Source organism: Monodon monoceros, unplaced genomic scaffold (assembly GCF_005190385.1).
Source record: "Monodon monoceros isolate NGI ecotype Baffin Bay Population unplaced genomic scaffold, NGI_Narwhal_1 Super_Scaffold_12, whole genome shotgun sequence".
Lineage (NCBI taxonomy): Eukaryota > Metazoa > Chordata > Mammalia > Artiodactyla > Monodontidae > Monodon > Monodon monoceros.
This window is the reverse complement of record NW_021703768.1, coordinates 57,562,219-57,581,586: the sequence shown is the minus strand read 5'-3', so window position 1 is coordinate 57,581,586 and position 19,368 is coordinate 57,562,219. Positions and strand designations below refer to the sequence as shown.

The 19,368-nt window shown below is 35.1% G+C and overlaps 1 protein-coding gene across 3 annotated transcripts in view; it reads right to left on the bottom strand.

Moving 5' to 3' along the window:
• The window catches only part of FCHO2 (FCH domain only 2), a 116,194-nt gene that overhangs the window by 50,035 nt on the left and 46,791 nt on the right, over window positions 1-19,368 (bottom strand). For all 3 annotated transcript variants that reach the window (XM_029216535.1, XM_029216533.1, XM_029216534.1), the window contains 4 exons: window positions 19,147-19,243; window positions 5,967-6,011; window positions 4,194-4,266; window positions 1,077-1,101 (listed from right to left, as the gene is read on the bottom strand). In XM_029216535.1, the coding sequence (XP_029072368.1) occupies window positions 1,077-1,101; window positions 4,194-4,266; window positions 5,967-6,011; window positions 19,147-19,243 (240 nt within the window). The remainder of the gene's footprint in view (window positions 1-1,076; window positions 1,102-4,193; window positions 4,267-5,966; window positions 6,012-19,146; window positions 19,244-19,368) is intronic.

Sequence of the window (19,368 nt, the reverse complement as noted above, 5' to 3'; positions counted from 1 at the left end):
TATTCAATTTTGCAATCAAATAAATGCTATAAATAATTCAGAAATAAAATGCATGATGAACACTAAAGTAAATCCCAAACACATCTGCTGACTTTTTCATTAATTAGTAAACCAAGGGTATCAAAACATGCAAGTGGTAAGGTAAACGTTACAACTCCAAAAACACTGATGATTTTAAGCCTAGAACTCATCAGAAGTCTATTTCCTTATTTTCACTATAAATTTATTAATGAATAGTAATTTTCTTACTTTAAAGCTGAAATATGAAAAAAATACTAGTTTTATCTTAATTAACATAAAACATAATGTTTTACAAAATATGTAGTTCTTTATTTTGGTACACCAATATGCTGTAAAAGACCATAATGTTTTGGAGCCAAAAGAAACAATAGTTACACAAGTAAGAACAATAAAAGAGACAGCCTGACTCTACTACACTTACCGACATGATCAGTGTTTAATGACCAATCTGTAAAACATATCTGTCTACACACTACTTCCATCATTTGGTAAACCTACTCTCTCACTGTAACCACAGGGAGCTCCATTTGATGTCTTCTTTAATTATATATGAAGAAATATATTTAAACAAGAAATATAAACAAACTTTCTTTAAAACAAAACAAAATAAAAAGCACAGAAAAGTACTAACCATGGTTGTTGCTACTTTTTCTAAAATGACAGTCCCCTAAACAAACCTTAAACACATGAACAGTTATAGTAGTATTTTAATAGATATAAGAATCAATTAGTAAGAGCACATTTTAAAATAAAGTTGGCAGGTTTGAGTTCTGACATATTTCCCAAGAAAAAAGCAATATGCTATGGCTCCACTCCAATTTTAAAAGTAAAATGTCCACTTTTCAAAAGTAGTTAGAAATACCTTCTATTTAATAGGAAAGCATCTGACAATGTAAAGCCAAAAATACATTTGTAAAATAATTTTAATAGGGAATTTCTAATAACATGGTTAGTATTTTTCTTGGAAAGATTTGTAAACAAACTCAACCCAAATATGCTGGGTATTTCCTAATGAAAACAGCTAAACTGTTTATACCAAAGTAAAATCTACTTACAAGTGAATCTGCATCAGGGCATTCCCTATTAAAACAAACAAAATATCAGACATATTCAACTATTAGAACTATCTGGTAAATATACTATATCAAAAGTGTTTGCCTTGGTATTTAAACATAACTTTCATTTAAACTCTATAAAAATATTTAGAGAAATCAAATCATGAATATTAAAATATACCAAATGATTTTAAAATTCAAACAAAGACATTCCCCTATACTGATACTGCAAGACAAAATAAAACAAACAGCTTATAAATATTTGTAAAACTACTTTCAAAAATAGTTCTTTTCCATGAATATACACGTTGTCATGTCAAGGAAGCTGTCAGTCCTACGATTTCTAGTGGCTTTTAATCCTTCAGGTAGAGAAAGTTAAAAAAAAATTTTAACGTATTTCCTTTGAGGTACTTTCCATAAGCTAGTATATATAGAAGTGAAACCACTTTTTTCCAAATATGTTAGGTGAGTAGGTAGACTTCCAGCTGGAATGGTTGTTAGTCTAATGTAATATGCAGTTGAGCACTGATATTTTATCATTTGACTGATAAGTAAATACAAATTTGGACATAATCTATTGAAAACTATTATTTTAAATGTAAAACTAAAACATAAAGAAGACCAGCCTTCTCAACTAACCAAATAAAGCACTAGATATATAAAATTAAAGGCATTGAAGCCATGAGGAACAAGCTTAGAAGAATATATACGTATACATTCTAAAAGAAGTTCACAAACAAAAATTAGCATATTTTAAAAGGCATTGGATTAGGTATACTCTTTGGCTTGAGACAGTTATTACATATAGTATCAAATTCTGCCACTTTAATAACAGCTTGAAAACACACATATTAGGTACACCTTAAGAGCCAAATGAACAAAATAAAAAATACTAAATTATATAAGATAAACAGGTAATCTGTATCAATCCAGATACAGGTAATCTGTATCAATCCAGATATAGGGAAATCTATAAATTAAAGAACTTTGTTAAATATAGGATGGAATAGACTGAAAAAATGAAAAAAGAGGGAGATGACTATTCTGCCCTTAATACAAATGGGAGCACCAGGGTAAATGCAAACCTCACATGTCTTTATAGCTACTTAAAATTGCAAATTTTGAAAAAGAGCTTCCTTATAAGGAATATTATATCAAAAAAACCTATGCATACTCTGAGGAAATGATCCAGAAAAGCTACTGTAATAATATTCAATCCCTGTACAGAATCAAATCAATTAAGATGTTTGAACATTTCTTTCTTCTTTTTTTAAAAGATAAAGTTTAAATATAAAAGTGAGTATAAGAGTTCCAAACCATTTATTCTCTGGCTTTAAGCCAGAACTCTCCAGTCTTTGTGGTAAAGCACTCATCTGTTTGCCTTCACAGTGCGCAGTATGAGACCTGCAGATGAAGCCCCAGGAAGACCAAGCTCTGAGCAGGACCCCTTGTCCACAATTGCTGGCATTTCAAAAACCTTCAGGCTATGAGAAGAAGCAAGCCAAGAGCCTCGGACATTTCAAGCAAAGTGAATTCTAACATTTTTCCTGCCAGGGAGTGTTGAAAGAAGGGAATAATGATGCAGTGATGTAGGCATTAGTTTTCTGACCTAGTATTCTTATTGGTTAAAATATTCCAATATCCAAGTGCCCTAATGATCATACTGGGAAATTACTGATCATGAAAAGCTATTTTAAAAACATGGAATATACAAAAATATTATAAGCTCCCTAAATGAACAGCTGTGAAAACCATCAATTATAAAAACATCTTAACTCTTTATAATGTAGCCACTAACAGATAAACTGGCTACATTTTAAAAATTTACTTACAAATCAATTGTTCAGACTTCAATTTCCAATGTTATAAAAGAGCTATTAGGTTCCATTCCCTTAGCAAAATACCCCTCTTCACAATGCTCAAAAAAGACATCTGCAGAAGAGACAGTAGCTATAGGCATACATCACTTTGCAAATAGTCTTAATTTGTTAAACCAAGTATCAATACAACTAGGGAGGAGGAAAGAAACAGACATTCAGAATGGCAGAAACTCAGATGATAAGCGTATAACCAGGGAGGAGGCAAGACCACCCAAAGCACAAACTGTTCTCTTATATTGAAAATATGAATGGCCATCAAAATATTAAACCTCGTGAGAGTTCTGCTGATTATGCTAGAGAAGTAGGGACTTGAAACAAATTTTCAGTCAATGTTACTGGGTCAACAAATCACTCAAGACTTTTGATTAGTGTCTCTTCATTCTAAATGGGTTGAATAATTAAGCAAAGAAAAGTTCCTTTATTTCCAATTTGTCTCCAGTTAATCAGAGTTCAATGATTCTCAACCCCAGGTGTATATTAAGAATCACACAGGCTGCTTAGAACAAAACAAAAACTATGCTGGGGCCTCCCGCCCCAAGAATCTGATTTAATGGGTCTGAAGCAGGGCCTGGCATAGATATATTTAATTTCTCAGGTAGTTCTAATGTACAGCCAAGGCAGAAAACTTGACTTAGCTAATACTAGTTTAATTCTTATATGCTAATTATATTTCTTTGTATACCAATTTATTTTTTAAAAAAGGTAAATGACATTTATACTCCATCTTCCATCTAAAAATGACGAATTAGTATAAATGTTTAAAATATGTTAGGACATTTTTCTCCCCCACTTAACATTTTCCATTTATGTACACATATATCACTAATTTACTATATGGTTAGAGTTGTCTTGAAAGATTTTCATCAAATTGCTGACCATGGTGTTTTTCTTAGGTTATTAAGACCTAGAACAATTTTTAGTTCTCTCTGTACTTTTGCTTTATTTTTAAAAATATGCATGTATCACTTTATAAAATAAGAGTATCTTTAAAGTTTCAATTTCAAAACGCTAAAGCGTTCATCTTGAAATTTTAAAATAATAAGAAAAGTTAACACTTTTAACTAAAACTAGAGGAGCTGGCAAATGTTCTTAGAAAAGTTTGTATTTTTCACATCTTAGCCATATGTACTTTGGGTTATTTCCAAAAGAATTTTTTCTTTTCAAATTCATAACAATAGTCTTATTCTTAATTATTTATAACCATAGAAAGGATTTTGACAATATTTAATATACTTACACAGACTCTGTATCCTTTTCCTTTTTAATTATTCCTGGTAAACCAAAAGTCTTTCTTTTCCTTGGTCTTATACCTTAAAATAAATGTATATTGTTACAGAAACATAACTGTTCCTGATAAATATATTAAACTTATGAATGCATCTTGTATCTTGACACACAATTTGCTCATAACTGTTGATACTAAATTTGGATGAAAGAAATGAAAGTATCAACTGCTAAACCCTAATATTTAAATAAGTCATAGTCTGTTTAAATTTTTCTTATGTTGATATAATACAGCCTTTTATTCACCAAAAGGTTATACATAGAACATTGATTTGATCAGTGAAATCCTCTCTTCCCCTAAATCACCTCAGGCAAAATAAGCATTTGCAGATATCTTAAGACTTCAAAGAAAGTACATTATTCACTATATTAGATTTTGTTATAAATGCAGGTCAAATCATGTTCCCGGTATAAAGGGTCACAAAATATAAATGTGTTGTTTTAAATGAAAAGTTGACAACAGATCCATTAACAGTACGACATGGAAAACTTATAATACGGCATTCTTTTGTCCATATGTTATCTCCAATACAAATAACGTTATAAATGGATCCAACCATAAATGAGGAACAAATACCATCTCTATTTTGCCAAATATGGCAGTTCTTCCTCTTCTTCTTGCATGACAAATTATTTTTTAAACGTCAGTCATGCTATCAATCGTCAACAGAATTCAGCACTTAAAGCTTAGCTACTTAACTCTTTGAGAACTAGAGTACACCTAAGCTAACCTCTCACCTTATAGATGAGGAAACTCAGAGTATTATTTTTGTTTTTTTAACTCAGTGTTATACAACTAGTTAACACTACAGCCAGAATTATAATCTAGGTGTCTTAGAATAATGTACTTGCTTTCATGCAAAACTAACTCCCTGAACCATTTATTTGCAAAGCATGTTATAATATTTTAAAAATAAATACATTTTTATTCTCACAGAGTAGGTGTTATTTATTATAAACATTTTTAAAGAACTTTTAAAATTCTTTTAAACTTCTGAAGAACTTTTAAAGTTTGAGTACACAGAACTTAAATAAGTACTGCTCTAAGTCAAACAGATGGTAATTATAAAAAGTCTAGGCCCCAGAGCTCGTTGACTGCTCAGTTAATAACCTTATACACAACAGCAAACCATTTCTCCATATTCTCACACAGGTCTTGGAAAAAAACTAAGACTGCTTTCAAATTATTTCTAGCAGCTCACAAAGTAACATTATAAAACATAACAAAAATTGCAAACATGTCTTGGGTTTCATACTATGAAAAACATCAATTTAAATAGGAAGGGTTGTGGATCCTTGCTCTAAGTCAAATCATTGCCTATTTTGAATGACAGTAACATAAGCATTAATACATAACCTTATTAATTACTGAAATGTTACCCATTGTAGAATAAGCAGTATACATCAACATGTAGTGATGAGTTTCATATTTATGACATTAGAACGTTTAAAGATTGATATCAGTGGAGAAAACAACCTCAATGCATATCTGCAAACAAATACATGTTATATTTAATCTTTTAAAAAATCTATATTCTAACACACTAATATTCCTTTGGGCAAACCTATTTTTATTAAGTAAAGATTAATATCTGCAGGTCTTCAAACCACATTCACATTTTTTACATCACTCCATAGACATGCTAACACCAATGGATAGCAGCCCCTCTATTCAGTAAACAGAAGCTATTAGCTAGCTCCCACACATTACAACTAGTCAATTTACCTTCAACTGCACTAGCAGGGTCACATTCTTCAAATTCAATAAGGCCTAAAAAGAAAAAACATGAACAAGTACTGGTTTAAAAAAAAAAAAAAAAAAAAGCTGGTAGAAAACAATCACATTAGATCCCATTACCTCTTTTTAATTGTTCTGAAACATGTTCCAGTGTTACCTGATAGTGTTAATTAAAATATCAAAAAGTTAAAAGTCAAATAAGCCTAACACTGAAAAAAACCCGAGACTAGCCTATATCACGAACACAATTTACTGACAACCCTTTATATATGATACCACAGAACTGGAGACACAGAGATTTAACATGTAGTTTCTCTTTTCAATAAATATCAGACTAAAAATGTATGTTCCACTAAATGGTCACTTTAGCCCTGCCTTATTAAATGGTAACTGGTACAACCTGCTACATCAAGAAATTTAAAAATAGAGCCTGAAGTAACGAGTGGATAATAGGGACTTGCCTGGTGGTGCAGTGGTTAAGAATCCGCCTGCCAATGCAGGGGACACGGGTTTGAGCCCTGGTCCGGGAAGATCCCACATGCTGCAGAGCAACTAAGCCCGTGTGCCACAACTACTGAGCCTTTGCTCTAGAGCCCGTGTGCCTAGGGCCTGTGCTCCGCAGCAAGAGAAGCCACCGCAATGAGAAGCCTGTGCACAGCAATGAAGAGTAGCCCCCGCTCGCCACAAAGAGAAAATCCGCGCACAGCAACAAAGACCCAACGCAGCCAAAAATAATAAATAAATAAATTTATTTAAGAAAAACCCAAACAGTGGATAATAGAGGATTTCACTACTGGTCCTTCTGCGATGTTAAGCTTAACTACAACTATGTGCAAATTCACGATCGGAGTTCTCACTGATCATTCCATTATGAAAGAAAACCACTAATGAACAAGAAAAATTTCTCTATTAAGTAGGAGCGTTTAAAGTATTGGCTAAAGCGTCCTGCTTCTTACCCCCAAATCAAAGATTTACTTCCTCAGTTCCAGTTTTTATTCAAAAAGAGTAGATTAACATTTAGTGATAAACAGAATAAAAGTCATAAATGTGAGTTGATAAACAAGGTCTTAATCAATTAACTGGCAATACCTTCCCTACTGGGGCATTCTTATGACATATATCATATGACTGAAAAAAAAAAAAAAACACTCACTACTTCCATCCAAAAAATTCTTACAGTCAGAAAACAGCCCAATTAAAATTTCAAGGATTTCAAGTCCACCCTGTAAATCTGCAAGCTAAGAATTCTTTAAATGAAAGGGTAATGAGCTTGTTCTTAGAATCCTTTAAAGGCCTACATTAACAGTTTACAAAGAGATGAGAACTGATAAAGAATTTTAGTAGTATGTGCATCTGATAAACAGCAACTTTTTGCTTGGTGTAAGAATTATTAAGAATGAAAAATTTCTACTTAAATTACCAACAGCTTATTATGTGCTATTAGTTTTATCACTTACTAACAAAGCTTGAGAGAATATAACCACCCATCAAAAAAATATATAGTATATATTAAGATCTTTGGATGTTATCATATATATGAAAATAGTAAAGGCATCCATTAACTCTATAAACATCAGTCCTTTCAAACAAAATTCTACATTTTTTCCTCACAAAACATCTCTCCTATACCAGATATCTTGATCACTGTTCTCTTTATCTTTTAAAAACATCCTCTTAAAATCCATTTGAAATAGAAAAATATCCAATAAAAATAAGCTATTCAAAATGACATTTTTGAAATATAAGATGCCAAATCCTTTCAAATTGTAAAATATATATTAAAACATTTTAACTGAGTTCTATCCACACATAAGCTTTTCTATTAAAAACAGAAACACTAACAGTTTCTAGAATAATAAAACTAAATATATACTCTTAAAAAAAACATTAAATCATGCATGAAAAAGATTTTGTTTTTCAAATGGCATACGCTCCACATGCTGCTTCACATGGCAAAGCTTTGCATGCCTGGCTCAGTGCCAGTTGACAGCTCAGCTGGATATCAATGCACATTCTGACCCCCCTTGTAGCATGTCACTTCTGAACTGTTTCACAAGTAGAAAGTTTATTCACCATTTCCCCCAAATGCAGTACACCGCCCATCATTCTGCTATTTAATCATAAGACAAGTTACTTTTTTTGAAAGTACCAAAGCCAGAGTGAGAGTCAGAAAGAATAGTTTGCTACCACTGGAATTTCAACTGTTTTAGGCTCAATTAATTCTGTTGTCAAAATAAATAAGTGTTCTTAGTGCTTAGATTTTATGCTGGGCTGCAAGGGCAATTTAGTTTGTATAAAAGCACATAAGACCATTTTGGCTCTGTCTCCTGATGCTCTTTCATACATTATCTAAAAATGCCATCATGAGTTCATTTAAAAGCAGAAGAAATTAAAAGCAGACCTCAAAGAGGGCAACGATCCAAAGCAAGACAATTCTTGCACATGATGCTTTAATCATATGTAGGAATAAATTATTGCTAGCAAAAGAAAAAGAGAAAGTCAATAACCTAAACAATTCATCCAAACCTAACTTGGATCAAAATTTTTAAGAAATGTTACAGAAGGAAAGAATTTATTTAACAGTAATCTTTAATCACTACATGTATTTAATCACTACATGAATGAGGTAGAGTATTAAAAAATGTTAAATACTGGGCTTCCCTGGTGGCGCAGTGGTTGAGAGTCCGCCTGCCAATGCAGGGGACCCGGGTTCGTGCCCCGGTCTGGGAAGATCCCACATGCCGCGGAGCGGCTGGGCCTGTGAGCCAAAAGTCAAACATTTAATTAATAGTTTCCATTGTTTTGGAATCAATTCCAAATCTCAGGTCATCAATAAAATCTGCAACTTTGTCTAGCTATAAACTGGCCTCAGAACTCAAATAAGAAGTCTGGGCTACCCAAGTCAAGTATATTTCTGCATATACCCAACTAAAACCACAGAACACCAGTTCTAATTAAAAGCCAAAGTAAAACATACAAACATGGCCAGATCCCAAAGTCTAACAAAAAGTGATGATAATGGGAGAGGCGTGGGGGAGAGAGGAGGGAGAGGAAGGGACAAAGAGAAAGAAGGTGGGGGGAGGGTGACTCAAACAATGGGAGTCAGTGACATTTTCAAGCTTGCTCCTGGGCCTATGGAACAGAACACAGGCACATTGCTAGGTACCTGGGATGATGAACCGGGCAAGCTAACATGAAAAAGAACATCAAAGTCTAACTTGTGGTGGTGTGCAAAGGGCACGGAAGTTCAAGTCCTGGTTTTGCCACTTGCTTTTTGGCTGATTACCTTGGACTAGTTACCCTTTTGAACCTAGGTCTTATCATTTTTATGAATGATATGGGGGGTGATAATAATACTTTTTGTTATATTTGCTTTCTCTTTCTTCCTCTATACATACTCATACTTGTAGGTTTTTTTTTATTTCTTTCACTCGTTAAATCATTTGAAAGTAAGTTGCAACATCAATGCTACTTCATTTCAAGAGTATTTATTTTAATAGCGGGCTTGTAACAACAATTTCCTCAATCCAGTGGTTCCAAATCCCAAGTCCTAGCTGAATCTTCTAGAGAAATGCTTCCTGTATCAGAAACACCAGGAGGGCTTGTTAAGCCACGAATTGTTGGGCCCCACCTGCAGAGTGTCCTTTACAGAAGGTCTAGGTTGGCGTTCAGGAATTTGCATTTTAAACAAACTCCCAGGTGATGCAGATGGTCCTAGGATCACACTTTGAGAACTACAGTCCTAGGGATTCCCTGGGTCCACTGCCAGATATTCAGTAGGTCTAAACAGTGCTTCTCCAATTTTACTGCACATACAAACTGCCTAGGGATCTCACTGAAGTGCAGCTTCTAATTCAGTAGGTCTGGGGTAGGGCTTGAGAGTCTACACTTATAACAAGCATCCAGTGATGTAATGCTACAGGTTCTCAACAATGGCTGCATGTTAGAATCAGACGAGTTTTAAAATACAGTGATACCAAGGACCCACCCTAAACCAATGACATCAAAATTTCTGGGATAGTGCACTGGCTGTTCGTTTTTAAATTTTTATTATTTTTTTTATAAAGCATTTAAAATATATATATTTATATTTATTTATTTTTGGCTGTGTTGGGTCTTCATTGCTGTGCGTGGGCTTTCTCTAGTTGTGGTGAGCAGGGGCTACTCTTCGTTGCAGTGCGCAGGCTTCTCACTGCGGTGGCTTCACTTTTTGCGGAGCACGGGCTCTAGGCACACGGGCTTCAGTAGTTGTGGCACACAGCCTCAGCAGTTGTGGCTCACAGGCTCTAGAGCGCAGGCTCAGTAGTTGTGGCACACAGGCTTAGCTGCTCTGTGGCATGTGGGATCTTCCCAGACCAGGGCTCAAACCCATGTCCCCTGCTTTGGCAGGCGAATTCTTTTTTTGTTTGTTTTGTTTTTTTTGTTTGTTTTTTTTAGTCTGACAAATAAAGTTTTTATTTCAGACAGATTTTTAAAACCCGATGTCTCATCTTCATTCTTTTTCTTCTTGTATTAGACCACAGAGTGTATTCCAGCTTTACTGTTATCCAACCCAACCAATACTTTGTTTTTTGGCCTTTATTTTTCCCTCATCCACTTGCCTTATGGTGGAGAGAAACATATCTGTGTTGCATATTCAGGTCTCTTTCAAGTTTTTTATCACAACATACACATTCTATTTCATTAAACATTCAAGCAATTCTGAGTTAAGTGGACACCATAACATTATTCTATTTACTTCTCACAGTATCAGGCTTAATTCTTTGGCAGTGATGTTTGCAATTATCTATGTTTAATCCATTATGATCTAATGACTTTTCTCAACATAAATTTAATTAAATGTTCATAGCTTGACAACTGTCTGTGAAGCATGATGCAAGGGGGAACAAAGATCAATTTCACGTTTGCCCCAATTTCAAGCAGCATATCAGTAGTGAAGGAGACATGGGATACAATTATAGAAAAGACTATGATACAAGTTGTGTTACAAGTGATGTAATAAATGCACAGCTCCTTGGAAGCAGAGAAAAGAGAAATTAATTCTGGCAGGTGCAGTTAGGAAGAAAATTGTGTAGACTTTGGAGAACTGGCAAAATCTGGCAGGCGGATTCTTAACCACTGCGCCACCAGGGAAGACCCTGTTCGTTTTTTTTAAAAAAGAGAAATTAAAAGGAAAGGGAAAATATTTTCAATGAATGATTCTCACAGGTATCCAAGGCTTGAGAAGCAGTGATGAGGCAAACTTAGGAACCATGGTCTTAAATCAAAGGAATGGGTTTTTAACCATGGAATTTCAGTCACTGTTAAACCTTCTAAATTTTCATCTAGTTCTCCAAACACAGCATCTTGGCAGTGAAATATAATCTCCTCCTACATCGAAAATCTGACACTGCCTCCATACCCCCAGACTGAGTCATGTTTTCACTTTCTGTGATCCTCATGAAACCTTTAAGGCTTATACTCTGCTCACTATAATCTATTTTCTCTGGGAACTTCCCCCTTCCTCACGAGTGGTACAGAAGTCATGACCTAGTCAGAACTGACTGGACTAGAAAGAAGGTTACCCCAATCCAAGATTACCTAGACCAGCTTCTTTCTGGTCTAGAAGAGGGATAAAAACCTGGGTTAATTCTGAGCTGTGGCTACAATTAAGGAACAAGTGAAAATACCTAGAAATTACTAGGAGATCACTTTACATCATGTACCTGGAGAAGCAAAGAAAGCTATTCTGCAAATAAATAAATAAATAAATAAATAAAGCAGTAAAATGCAGAGACTCAATAAAGGAAAAATGATACCTAGTGTTCCTACTGGTGTGGGTTTCCTTCTGCAGCCTGGCTATATCCCTGATTTTGAATCCTTGGGATACCTCAGTTTCTTTCCCATAAACTTCCTTTTAAGTTCAGATTGATTTAACTTCTTTTACGTACTGCAAAAAACTGAAACTCTGTCCTAATTCTTATGCACATGTAAAAACTGTCATCAGCTTACTTTTTTACTTCTATTTTTTTTGTCAGTGTTTAGACTTCAAGTTAATGGACTAAGCTTTCCTTAAAGCCTGCTCAAAACAGTTTAATCTTTACTTCACAATTTAGGATTCTTATTACGATGATCAGTTACTGTGCTGTGATACGACTGCAGATGTAGTTAGTGCAAGATATCAGATTAAATGATTTCTGAATCCAAGAAGAACAGCAGAATCAACTTTTGTAAAAAGATTACATATTGTTATGAGCTACACAATTCTAACGTATTATGACATACCTGCTACTATACTACACAAGAAGTACATTCCCTAACAAAGAGTTAGGCAAAGGTCTTCTGTAAAAAGTCAAGATGGTAAATATTTCAGACATCGTAGGTCATAAAGTCTGTCACAACTAGTGACCTCTGCTGTTGTAGTGTGAAAGCAGTCACAGACAGTACATAAACAAGTGTGGCTGTGCTCAAAAAAACTTTCATGGACGCTGATATCTGAATTTTACAATTTTATGTATCACAAAATACTGTCCCGTCCCTGCCCCCGCCCCCACCCCACTGCCAATCATTCTTTGCTGTAGGCCTCAAAAAAGAGGCAAAGCTCAATGTGGCTTGGTGGCCACAGTCTGCAGACTCCTGCTCTAAAAGACAATCACTATCAGGAGGCATATGTGTCCCACAGGGCAGAGTTCTATGCCTCTGTCCTAGGTGGTTAGGACACAACAGGTGAAGGTGTACTCCTTCATAAAGTGAAGCTTCTCCGTGTTATTTTCTTTGGGAGTTCTCCTCTTTTACTCTATTTGGGCTAATCTACATTATCCTCCTCACTAATCATCATCCATTCTTCTTTTCTCTTTCTCTAGTCATCCCCACTTGCTATCAAATAGAAGAACCAAGTAATCACAAAATATCTGGTGTGGTCTGTGGGTCTTCGATCTTCTTGGCTATTTTTAATTTTGCTTTCTACGAAAGGGTTTCTACTTCTCTGAATTAAAAAGAAAAATTTCATGGAGGGAATGGAAGGAGGTTCCATTTATAGGTTTGGCATTACTCTTAATCCTTGAGGGGTCTGGAAAGATGATCACTAGTGTTTTTTGTTTTTTGTTTTTAATCTATATACTTGTACCCTATACTTTTTTCTTTTATTTCCCATTTTTATTGAGATGTAATTGACATACAGCTCTGTATAAGTCTGTTATACCACGTAATGACCTGACATACGTATACTGTGAAATGACTGCCACAATAAATTTAGTTAACATTCATCTCCTCATACAGTTAATCCCCCCAATTGTTTCCCTTGCGGTGAGACCTTTTAGGGATTACTCCCTTAGCAACTTACAGATACACCATGCTGCAGTGTTAGCCAGAGTCATCATCTTGCACATTACATCCCCAAGACTTATTTATCTTATAACTGAAAGTTCGTACCTTTTGACCACCTTCATTCAGTTCCCCAGCCGCACACCCCCCGTCCCCCTGACACTGGTAACCACTGATCTGATCTCTTTTCACTTTTTTTGAATTTTATTATTTTTTTTTATACAGCAGGTTATTGGTTATCTATTTTATACATATTAGTGTATATATGCCAACCCCAATCTCCCAATTCATCCCACTGCCACCACCACCCCCATACTTTAAAATAATATACCTAATGTAGAAGCTAGAATATTCCAAATATCTAAACTAATAAATTAATTTCACATTTAGCCGGTCTGACAACAAGAATCTCATTTTTCCCTTTCTCTTTGTGGCTGGCTGTTTCAATATTTTATGTCTACCTTTCTGGGGCTTTTTCTATTTGTATCTTTAAACACATTATAGTCCCTGGAAGTCCTCAAATGGAAGCTATAAACCTATATTATCATATAATGAAAATATAAATAAACTCTGCAAAAAAATCTTTTATTTAAACATATTAGACAATGGCCTACCAACTTTTTAAGTTATCTATCCTTGTTTCTTATAAATGGAAACTTGCTTAACTTTTATGAAAAGTATACAGTGAAATTAGCAGAATGACTGTAAAACAGGAAATTTCAAAAATATGGATCTTAATCTCCTTTTACAACTAAAACATATGAGAATGGGTAGAAATACTAGGATAATGTCGTTAGAACATACCAAGACATTCAAAATTAGAAAACACCTGTTTATTCATGACTGTTTCAGACCACAGGTGCTTTGATATACTCAAAGCATACACTTAAAGTGACTCAAATTCCAGAAGGCAAGGCACTACAACACTGAAAAAGTAACGACAAAAACAGTCTGGAGGTTCCTCAAAAAATTAAAAATAGAACTACCATATGATCTAGCAATTCCACTTCTGCACATTTATCTGAAGAAAAATCACCGTCTCAAAAAAACATCTGCACTACCATGTTCAGTGTGGCATTATTTATAATAGCAAAGGCATGGAAACAACCTGTCTAATGACAGATGAATGGATAAAGAAAATATGGTGTGTGTGTCTCTATATATACATGTATATATATGTGTGTATATATACACACACACATACAAACAAAATATTCAGCCATAAAAAGGAAGGAAATCCTGCCGTTTGTGACAGCACAGATGGACCTTGAGGGCATTATGCTAAGTGAAATAAGTCAGAGAAAGACAAATATTGTATGATCTCACTTACATGTGGAATCTAAAAAAAACCTGGACTTATAGATACAGAGAACAGATGGGGGATGTCCCCCACTAGGCAAAACGGGTAAAGGTGGTCAAAACATACACACTTCCAGTTATAAGACAAAGTAAGTCCTGCAGATGTAATGCACAGCATGGTGACTTTAGTTAACAATACTATATTATGTATTTGAAAGCTGTTAAAAGAGTACAGTCATGCCTCAGTATCCAAAGGCAGTTGGTTCTAGGATCCCTGCAGATACTAAGTTTCGAAGATGCTCAAGTCCCTTACATGGCATAATGCAGTTAGCCCTCCATATCCGTGGATGTGGAATCCTCGGACAGACAGGGCCAACTGTAGTCCTTAAAAGTTCTTATCACAAGAAAAAAAAATTTTTAACTATGTGTGGGAATAGATGTTAACTAAACTTACTTTGGTAATCATTTTGCATTACATACATATATCAAATCATTATGTTGCATACCTTAAAGCTAATACAATGTTATACATCACTTATATCTCAATAAAAAAAAGTAATGACAAAAATGACACTACATATAATTAGTATAAAATAGTCTCAATGAATAGGAGAAAAATTTAATGCTCTCAAAGTGTTTGATTTACATAGGAGAATTGGAGACATAAAGTTAGAGGTTATATATCTCAACAGATAGCTGACTAAAGAAATTTTTCAGCGCAAGAGAAATAGGTTAACTTTCAGTTATACAAAGTTTTTAAAGAACTGGGCCTCTTGTTTTCTTTTTAAAATGTGTATCCCGTAGGCCTAAAACCAGTTTACAGAGGAACTCATCCACCAGAGGGAGCCCTTACAAAACAGGAGAAAAAAATGTTAACAGTAAAATAGTATACACAACTCAAGGTTAGAATACTTCTTACAAAACAAAATCCACAATCACGTGTTACTTTTCTGAGAAACACAAAATTTCCATCACTGTAATGGACTCCCCTCTAGTGACATAAATAGAACAAATATGTACGAAAGAGCTGTAACTCTTCACCCACAAGTCAACTGGAGAAGTAATACTTATTCTTTCCATTCCACACCCACACCACTCCCTTTTTTCCCCTTAAATTAGTTCTAGGATCACTATTTTGAAAATCAGTCACATACACACAATGTCAACAGTCAGCCTGACATATACACAATGTCAACAGTCAGCCTGAAACAGTCACCTAATTCTGGGTTCAGTAATTCTAGGAAAGCCCATGTCACCACAATCTTCACTTCCCTCTTACCATTTAGTTACAGAAATTTTCTACATGCCATATATCTTGAGGCCATTAAATATAAATTTATAAACAATAATCAATAGTAGCTAACTATTAATCAGGTATGTATTAATTTTTAGAAAATACCATTTATTAAGTACTCAATAAAAACCTCACAACCACCCCATGAGGTAGGTACTATTATTATCCTCACTTTATAGAGGAGGGTACTGAGGCTTACAGGTCTCACTGGTAGTAAAGAATAGACCACAAACCACAGGGCTAAGTAGTGTGCTACACCACAGATAAGAAAGTAACTGAACTTTTTCTTGAGATAATTGTAGATTCACGGTACAGTTCTAAAAAAAGAAAAAAGAAAAGAAATACAGCAGGATTCCTTGTATACTTTGCCCAGTTTCCTGCAATGATAACATTTTGCAAAACTACAATACAATGTCACAAACAGGATACTGATAATGATACAATCTATCAACCTTATTCAGTTCTGTCTAAGGCATTTTTAACCAGCCAATACACATTTGCTTTTATTCTATCAATACTTCTAAATGCTCTATATAAAAATTCTTCAATTGTTTTTACCTCTCTTAACTGGTTTTCACTTACAATTTAATCTTTACAATGAATTTTAGGGTTTCACACTGTTTTGTAGTTATGTATCTCAGCATCCTCATTCTCCTACATATGTAAACTTAGGTAGTTCTATTCTAATCTCTCCAAAGCATGGGCCTTGAGGTCAAGGATCCTGAAATTTAATCCCAGTATTCTGGCATGTACTTAGCTTTGGCAAGTAATTTAACCTCTCAATATTTCCATCATCTGTAAAATGGGAATAACAGTACCTACTTCAAAGAGTTCCTGAAGATCAAAGTTTGCCTGCAAAGCAGTTGACATAGTACATGGCACAAAGTAAGTATTCACTAAATTTAACCATAATTACTTACTATTCCTTCACCAAGACTTATCTAATAGCAAATCCATCCATTCCAACCTCTTTAACATCCTAACCTTACCATATATGCCCATCTGTTCATTCATTCAACAAAAATGTACTGTTTACACATAATAAAGATAAACAGATGAATCAAAAACAGAACTTTTCTTCATAAAAGCACAATTACTAAAATTTAAGGTAGACAACAACAATGCCAAAAAAAGGTACAAAGTTCTCTGTTTGATGGTGGAAGTAACACATGACCTGGCTTTTCAAGAATTTGAAAAATGAGTGGGATATAGCATTTTCTAGAGTAGACATAAGGGCAACTAAGGTACCAAGGACAAAAGCGGGGTATGGATAGGAAACAGCAAGCCATTCAGGTTGGCTGCAATGGAAGGTGCCAGAAAAGAAAAATGGAAAGTAAGACTAAAGATTGGACAAGGGCAGGGGCTTCCCTGTTGGCGCAGTGGTTAAAAATCCGCCTGCCAATGCAGGAGACATGGGTTTGAGACCTGATCCAGGAAGATCCCACATGCCGCAGAGCAACTAAGCCCGTGCGCCACAACTACTAAGGCTGCGCTCTACAGCCTTTGAGCCACAGCAACTAAAGCACGTGCGCCTAGAGCCCATGCTCTGCAACAAGAGAAGCCACTGCAATGAGAAGTCCACGCACCGCAACCCCAAGTAGCCCCCGCTCGCCACAACTAGAGAAAGCCTGCACGCAGCAATGAAGACCCAACGCAGCCAAAACTAAATAGATAAATAAATAAATAAATCTATAAAAAAAAAAAAAAAAAAAAGATTGGGCAAGGGCAGATCCCAAAAAGCTTTGAATCTAAGTCCAGAATCTAAATTTCATTCTGTCTATAATGAAAAGTCAAAGATTTATGAGTAATGCCATTATGAGTTCATAATTACATACCCAAACCATTAATGTGCTACAACATGTAAAACAGACTAGAGAAATCTCTACTGTGCCAGTATTTAGAAAGCTGCTGCTGTATTCAATGAGGTAGGTAAGAAGGAAGGTCTGAAGGGAAAAATACTAATGGAATTGAATCAATACAATTTGAAACTTAACGAAACGTGCAAAAAAGGAAGTGAAGATGATTTAGGTTTCAAGCCTTAGCTGTGAACTGCACTGAAGAAAAATGGCTCCCAGACTTCTCTACAAATCACATATTCATTTTTCTGAATTCTAAACTATACTTTAACTTCTTTACTGGACTGAATAATTTTTACCTGTGGAATGAAAACAAGTATCTTGCAAGAATATGGTAGAGTAACCAACAGATTCAAGAAATCTAGAAGACTTGGGACTTCTCTGGTGGCACAGTGGTTGAGAATCTACCTGCCAACACAGAGGACCTGGGTTCGATCCCTGGTCTGGGAAAATCCCCCATGCCGTGGAGTAACTAAGCCTGTGCGCCACAACTACTGAGCCCGTGCACCACAACTACTGAAGCCTACACACCCTAGAGCCTGTGCGCCGCAACTACTGAGCCCACGTGCCACAACTACTGAAGCCCGCATGCTCTACGGCCCACGTGTTGCAACTACTGAGCCCGCGTGCTGCAACTACTGAAGCCCACATGCCTAGAGCCCATGTTCAGCAACAAGAGAAGCCACCGCAGTGAGAAGCCCGCGCACCACGAAGAGCAGACCTCACTCGCCGGAACTAGAGAAAAGCCTGTGCGCAGCAATGAAGACCCAGTGCAGCCAAAAATAAACAAAACAAAACAAAACAAAACAAATATAGAAGACTGTAAGTATGCTGAGCAGGAGAAGAGAATGGTGCTTATTATATTTGATATAACATAACATGCTTATTAAAAGTAAGATTAAGGAAACCCATAATCATTTGTTCATAAAATAGGAACCAGGATGCCTATACTCACTGGTATATTCCCGAGTGTCTAAAATGGCACCCAGAATACTATTAGCACCCAATAAATAAATTTGTTGAATATATATGTGAATGAGGAAAGAAAAAAGTTATTAAATTTTAAGAAATGTTCTCCACTGGCCTCAATGCTCTGAGGGCTTAATATTCTCTCCCACTCTTTGTCTCATTAAAATGGCCTTCTGTTGCTAACTCTACTTTTGAAAATATACACTGTAATATATTAATTTAGTAAAGGTATGATAACCACTTCAAGTAGTACTAAATTATTAACTACTGAAGGTCAAAACAAAAACCTAACATACCATCAGACACAAAGTAAATGATATCTGAGATTTCACACAGATTTTTAGGTATCTCCCAAGCTCCATTTTGCAATTTTGGAATTTAAAGGCAAACACATTTGTTACTGGATGGGAAATGTGAATATGTTTCCTTGCAAAGTTTGTCATCTTACCAGGTCTTTCCTTCCCAGTGCCTTTTGACTCGGCAAATTTTTGTATCAAGCTTTCAACTGTAGTGTTAGCCATATTATTCATAAATTCTTCATGGACCTATTAAAATGAAATAAAGATAAATTTTTTTCACTTTCCATAAATATTCTTACTGTATTTCAGACAAAACTTCCACAAAACAATTAAAATTCATTATACCAAAATATATATATTTTGACCCAGAG